The sequence below is a fragment of the Adiantum capillus-veneris genome, chromosome 15, assembly GCF_014529385.1.
Source record: "Adiantum capillus-veneris isolate H3 chromosome 15, ASM1452938v2, whole genome shotgun sequence".
NCBI classification, from domain to species: Eukaryota; Viridiplantae; Streptophyta; class Polypodiopsida; order Polypodiales; family Pteridaceae; genus Adiantum; species Adiantum capillus-veneris.
Genome location: NC_140945.1, coordinates 60,033,843 through 60,041,058, shown reverse-complemented (window position 1 = coordinate 60,041,058; position 7,216 = coordinate 60,033,843). Strand labels below are relative to the sequence as shown.

The 7,216-nt window shown below is 47.5% G+C and overlaps 1 protein-coding gene and 1 pseudogene across 1 annotated transcript; both read left to right on the top strand.

Moving 5' to 3' along the window:
* The first annotated feature begins 2,049 nt into the window (after positions 1 to 2,049).
* LOC147440747 (uncharacterized) lies at positions 2,050 to 3,275 on the top strand (annotated as a pseudogene).
* A 1,789-nt stretch (positions 3,276 to 5,064) lies between these two features.
* On the top strand, positions 5,065 to 5,556 carry LOC147440746 (uncharacterized). Its single transcript, XM_086483582.1, has 2 exons — positions 5,065 to 5,233; positions 5,441 to 5,556. Exons 1-2 carry the CDS (start codon positions 5,065 to 5,067, stop codon positions 5,554 to 5,556), a joined length of 285 nt encoding a protein of 94 aa, XP_086339708.1.
* Positions 5,557 to 7,216: the final 1,660 nt, after the last annotated feature.

Below are 7,216 nucleotides of genomic sequence, written 5' to 3'. Positions count from 1 at the left end.
CGGATGTCCTATACTAGTGTACCGGGCATATAAAGATCCTTGAATTTTTGCATTTGAGTTGATTTACACTTGTCACTCCACAATATAAGAGCTGTAATCCTTGATTGGGTTAAAATAGCTTTTATATATTGAATTGGTTGCATGGGTGGGTTACAATCCTTCACTGGGTACAAGTAGTCCTCAATTAAGTGACTATATTGAACATTTATTTGCGTTAGTTCATGCAATGGTTTATACAGAGAGTGCATTATGTATTACAATAGATTATTAGGGTAGTTAGCCCAAAGACTATTTTTTGAAAGCTAAAAGGAGAGCTATTCCACGTTAGGAAAAAGAAACAAATGAGATCGCGACTTTCAATCATGACTTTTCTTTCTCCCACTTTCTCACTCTTTCTCTACACCCGACGTCAGTTTCTTCTACTTTATTGAACCTTCTCTTCTCGTAATCTATTCTGCTCTGAAGTAAAGGCAAGTACAATTCTCTCTCTCTCTCTCTCTCTCTCTCTCTCTCTCTCTCTCTCTCTCTCTCTCTCTCTCTCTCTCTCTCTCTCTCTCTCTCTCTCTCTCTCTCTCTCTCTCTCTCTCGTGAGATGAGTACGGATGCGCAGGTTATTCCAGCCGGGGGCTGTGTGGACTCTATCTTCCTACAGGGATTGAAGCAGGAGCAAACCCCGTTGGGGCTGCATCCTCTATATTCCGCATGGTACATGCTATGCACCTTGCGGGGTAGCCTTTGTTGCAGGAAATATCAAGTCAGCCAGGGGCTGCGTGTGGTAGACAAGACAGCTTCGGACAGTTTTGGTAGGACATCAGGCACAAGGCCCTTGCATTACTTTTGGCTTATGGTTCATGCCCGCTGTGGGGTCTGAATGTGCTTTTACCCGTCGTGGGTTGTGAACTACTTACTCTCCACCTGGTTTCAGCTGAGCCAGAGTGTTGAGGCTTTTTGAGGTTATTCGGCTGGTCTCCTGAGCGGGGCTTTGAGCCCACATTCTGTATGCAAGACAGGGTGAGCCGTAGTGCTCCAAACCCTATCCTACTCCTCTTTTGGTTGATCCGTGTTGGCTCTCGGAGTCGAGATGAGTCTCTCCTTACTCGTGGGATATGTATTGACTCGGATTTACTGGTGATGCCGGCCACTATAGACCCGGCCTTAGTTTGCTCTTGGGCTATTGTTGAGTCCGTGTTCAGGCATTGTGCCTCCTTATGCTATGCATGCACCTGGGGGTTAACATATGGTATCAGAGCTCTTGAAGATGACCTCGTTAAAGGCATGAAAAGTTGGCCCAAGAGGCAGCACAAGAGAAAGAAGAGGGGAGTACAGATGCTTTGTGTGTGGAGGAAGTGGAAGAAAGTACGACGGATGATTGTTATGAGGAAGAAATGAGCGAGGAAGAACTATCAAGCAAGCTGGAGGCGATGTTCCCCGGCTACACCGATGCCTGTTATGTGGAGGAAGTGATGCATGGATCCGGGTGCGTTGCTGATCATGCCCCATTGGATGGGGAGCTGCAGGCGTGCGAACCATACTCAAGTGGTGAGTACTGTGCTAGTGAGGAAGACGAAGAGGATATCAAGCAGATCAGGTCGATGTATATCTCTCGTAGGACGGGGCAAGACAAGTGCTGACAAGGCTGAATGAATTGATGTTGGTGCCAGGTTTGGGAAATTGGTGGCCAGCGGGCCAAATGAAATGGGCAGCAATGAAACACAGGAAGAGACTAAGGAGGAACACCAGGTAGACCTTGATGCATCCTACTTCCCACGTGAGGAGGAAAAGGGGAAATATGCGTCGAGTCACGATGAGATGGTGGACCTAGAAGGTGGCATGAATGCCGTGATGCTAGGGTGCAACCTGAATGTAAGGGATGCGGGCCAGGTAGGGCCTGTTGATATGCTTCTAACCAATCGTATGGCGCTGAGGCGGGTGATGGGCTTGATGCGAAACACATCAGCTAATGGTACCTACAGCCCAAGTATGAATAACATTGACCCAAGGACGGTCGGGGATGCAGGAATGCCAACTATGAGAAAACTGGCTCGGAACATGGGTAGTAAAGAGAAGTGTGGAGATGCTTGTGAAGGATGGTTAGGGTCCCCGCAACCGGGGGTAATCGGCACGGAGTTACCAGAGGTGATGGGTGCAATTCTGACATGATTGGGGGTATGAACTAATATCGATGCACAATGATAGGATTACAATTGGGGTTATGAGAATGTCCGCGAAGTTGACTTATGGATTGTTTACCGGACCAAATCTATGTGGGGTGGATCCATTGAGGCTATCCGCCATAAGGATATATCTAAGTTGGGAGAAGCGAGCCCTGTCGGGGACGCACAAGCATGGAACTGAAGTGAGCAGGAATAGCCAGTTCCCGACTATGGTACCCTCCACGAGGGGCCAATTGACTAGAGATGCGCGAAGCTGGGTTGAGTGCAGCGGGAGCCCCCAAGTCTGGTTGGAGGGGCCAGGTACGATGCTTTTGGAGGGCTGGGTGTCCACTCTCTCGAGGTGTCCTACAAGACAGCGGACAACCTTTGTTCTGGTCCGGGTAGCATGGACTACTATAGTCAGGGCTAAAGAGTCGAACGAGATACAGGTACATCGCAAAATTGGGGCCAATTTTTTTCTCGAAATCGTAGGGAGTTGGGAACACCAGAATATCGAATCTGGATCTGTTACTATGCTCGTCTTATGGTCCTGGAGCTTAATGCTCACTGGATGCAGCATTGAAGCTGGCATGGTGCTGAGTAAAATGGGCGACAACCGGGGTCACGGAGGGTGGCCAGGGCAGCCTCATTGCTGGCATGCGAGGAATTGAGGTTGGGCAGCCCGTCAAGTCAGGATGAAACGGTGAACTTGGAGCTTTGCATGGATGTCGTGATGCGGGTCAGGAAGGGCCAGTTGATACGCGTATAACCAATCGTATGTTGCTAAGGCGGGGGACATGCTTGATGCTGAACCCATCCGCCGATGGTAGTTATAGTACATGTACGAGTAGCCTTAACCCGAGGATGGTCAGGGATGCAGGAATGCCAGCTATGAGGAAACTGGTTTGGGGCACGTGTGGTAAAGAGAGTTGTGGGGATGCTTGGAAAGGGTGGTCAGATTTCCCGCATTCGGGTGGAATGAGCAGTGAGTTACTAGAGGTGATGGGTGTGATTTTGATGCAAACGGACATTGATGTGCATGAAAGAGCAGGACAAGATTGGGGGCATGAACTAACAGTAATGCACAGTGATCGGACCTCAGCTGGGGTTATGGAGATTTGACGGAGAATGTTTTCGAAGCGATCTTATGGGTTGTTTGCGGGACCCAAGCTATGTGGGGAAAATCCACAGAGGTTAGTCGCCATAAGGATATAACTCGGTTGGAAGAAGCAGGCCCTATTGGGGATGAATCTGTCTGGAACTGAAGAGGAAACGAATAGCCAGTTCTCGACTATGGTACCCTCGACGAGGGACCCATTGGCTAGAGACGCGCGAAGCTTGATTGAGTGCAACTGGAGTCTCCGAGCCTGGTCGATGGGCCAGACATGATGCATTTAGAGGGCTGGATGCCCACTCTCTCGAGGTGTCCTGCGAGACAACACACAACATTATTACTGACCCAGATAGCATTGACTACCATAGTCCGGGTTAGAGAGTCGATCAAGATACAGGAACATAACAGAATTTGGGCCGAATTTTTTCTCGAAAATGTAAGGGAGTGGGGGTTTTGGAATGTCAAAGCTGGAACGATTACTATGCTCATTTTCTTGTATTGGGTACTAATGCTCACTGCACGCATTCACCTTCCCTATCAATTGAGTTCGAGGGTAGCAGTCTAGATTTTCTGTTGATGGTAGGATTTGGGATGAGCTGTGTACTACATTGAGGGGTCATTTTATATGCTTCTTTGAGGTTCTAGATCAGTCAGAGTTTTGCATGTCTGAGGGAGAGCTGGACCAACAAGATGGATTATTTTTTATATGTTGTTTACTTGAGTCAATCGCCTCTTCTTGTCTCTCGGTGATTGGCTGTCTTTTCGTATGTAGGATACGGTTTTGCCCCCTCTATGACAGACCACGGATCAGCCTTTCGTATGTGGGATATGGTGTTGCCCCCTTTATGGGAGACCGCGGATCAGCCTTACCGATGGTTTTGGAATTATAAGATGCTCCACCATCATTGGTTTTGGATAAGCATAGTGGGTGATTGACACAAGAGTGTGGACTCGCTATTATGGTTCCGGACCAAATGAGCGACCATACAATACGCAGATTGATGGATCAACTGTAGTGGATACGTGCGGATTGGATTTCTTACTAGTTAGGCACATTCTCTGTGTTGTTAGCTTAATATAGCAAGCCTTTCCAGAGCTATGCGTACATACATGTTGTGGGATCCCGGCTGGAGTGAGGGGACGTGTTCTATGTTGTTCAATTATAATCCCCATCTAGTGTTGGTTTGCATTGCCTCCTTGAGACTTGGATATGCAGGTTCAGGCTAGAGTTCAGCCTTCCCACCATCAGCTCCAACCCTCCTCTTGGGCCCTTTTTGTTAATCCCTTCTAGGCTCCCTTTGTCTTATCAAATCAGCCCTACTTTTCCGCTCTTTTTTGACCAAGTTTTGTGGCTTCCGTCTCGGCATTTTATCCTTAATGTAGCCCCCATTTGATGGCTGGGTCCGGTTGTGTTTGGCTGGATGATGGATCAGCTGATAGTCATTTTGAGAAATAGCTTTGCAAGACATGTAATTGCCTCTTGGTTATGGTGGAAGTAGTAGAACAAATATATGATGATAGATGTACAAACTAGCCGACTTCAGAGAGGATCTATCAGTTGTTTGAGAAGGCATGGAGTACTTCATGTGAGAAGTGGCTTGTACATTGAGGGATACAATTAGAGATGACAACTCAATTTACTAAGGAAGGGAAGAAATTGAAAGGACATAGATTGGATGCTTGGCAGCAAAGAGGTGATAACATTGACTGTCATGAGTAGGATGTGGAGACAATTTATAGCATTTCTAGACGGCCTATGATGAGTTAGATGCTTCACTCCCTTGCGTGGAGGACACAATGCCTTGTGTGGTTGATACGCGTTATGATACTGCTACGGACACTGATGAGTCGGTAGAGCTCGATGAGGGCTTGATAGAGTCCTATGCACATGATGATGGGGATGCTTGGGAGTATGTGGTAGATGAGCGCATTACTAGTGAGATGATGTACAAGGATGTGGACATGGGTGAGGATGAGTTCTTGCCTCTTGTTGAGGAGGATCAACATGATGCTCTTCTGAACGCCTATGAGGCTTGTGTGGTAGAGATGACCAATGAGGATATGCATAAGCATCAGCACCATGAGTTGCCTCAGTTTTGTATGATCTAGCAAAGTCGATGTACATGGTGGGAGCCCTCTGCGGTTTGTGAGCACGACTTAGACAATGATGTAGATGAGGAGATTTGGCGCGATGTTATGCCCGATGAGATATGCTATGATCAGCCTGTGTCTATATGCGAGTTGGGTGAGCTCAATGGGAGCCAGGTAGAGCCTAAGGGAGACCCTTGATCTGGGTATGATTGGACTTTGGGAGTGTGAGGATGTTATGCATGATTTTGAGTGCGAGATGGAGGAGATGGTGTGCGGCACATGTGGTTGCCCAGATGTGCTTATGGATAAGCGCATAGAAACTGTGGTCCATGACGATATATTGGACATTATGCACAAGGCTACTCATGTTGTCAAGCATCACAACTTGCCGCTTGTTGTGATGAGGAGAGTATTTGTGACTGCCTTATGACTTGGGCAAGGATCAACCCGTTGTTCGAATGAGCCGATCAGGCTCCATGTAGTCTTTGCAGAGCTCGAGTCATTTTTGAGCTTGGGCTTATCATCAATTCTGGGCTGGCTTGGCCGCGATCTTGAGTGCTATGAGTGGCAACCTATTGATAGACATGGAGATCAGCCTGCTAGGCTTGCACCTCGTGAGATGTTACCTTTAGTGCATGCATGTCTGAGAAGACTTTACAGATTCATAGTATGTACAAAGATTTATTTCAGTCTTGATGAAGCAGCCTTATAGCTTTGATTTGTCTCATTTTTCCTTCTAGGATTTCGTATGTTTGTATAATTCAGATCAATAATACCAAGGTTGTTTCATTTGTGTCCATGTTTCAAAATTGTGATGGGTAAGATTACTTTTATCGGTGATTCCTTGGTTATATGGGACATTCTCATGGAAACATGAAATTTTTTTGATGAGCATATTATGTCAACCTCCTTTTGGGCTCTTTGCTGACCAGGTTTTGCGACTTCTGCCTTGGCATTTTATCCTTGATTTAGCCCCAGTTTGGGGCCTTTTGCATCAGCCCTTGAGAGGCTTTCCTCAATTTTTGTTTTCAACACAGCTTGGGGCTGATTTGGGTACATGTCTTTGAGCAGGCCACAAATGGCCGATGGATTCCCCCTAGGGAAAAAAATGTTGGACGAATAGGAGATGAGCAGCATAAACACGAATCGAGGGGCTGGTACTCACACAGACTGGTATATATCAGCTGGCGGGCACAGCCAGGCAACAGGTCATGCTGAACCAGAATGAGACTAGATAGAGGACAATGAGTAGACTGTCTGGGGTAGGAAGACGCATGAACAATCAGAGTGATTGACTTCGCAAGATGCGAAACAAGGCATGGGACCCCCAATTAGGTAGAGTGGGCACACTGATGATTGTAGCTTCCTTGATACAGCTGGTGCTCCAAGGGCTTGGTAGTCACGAGCAAGGCACGCACGTGATAAGCAGCGTAAGGAATGCGACATGGAGAAACAATAAAAACAGGGCTGATTCATACGCAAATACAGGTCTCGGGGCAGTGGGGTTGCATCCTTGTCGTCATAGGTTGCAAGTGCAGATAGTCAGCAGTCCCACAGTGGGGGCTGTGTGCACGTGGTCGTCAGAGCCCTGAGCGGGCCAGTTGGAGCTGCAAGCCATCCCAGTTGGGGGCTACACCCGACCCTAGTTTGCTCTTGGGCTCTTGTGGAGCCCGTGTTCAGAATCTCTCGGGAAGGGTGTCCCTTGCAACACACTAATCATGCGATATGCCCAATCCAGAAAGGAACCAAGAAGCTCTTGATTGTTTTTGGCAGATGCAAAGTGACGGTCTCTCTCCATATAGTTTGCTAGGGATTGTTGGTCATAGATTCATGTTCTGAAATCTCTCGAGAAGGGTGT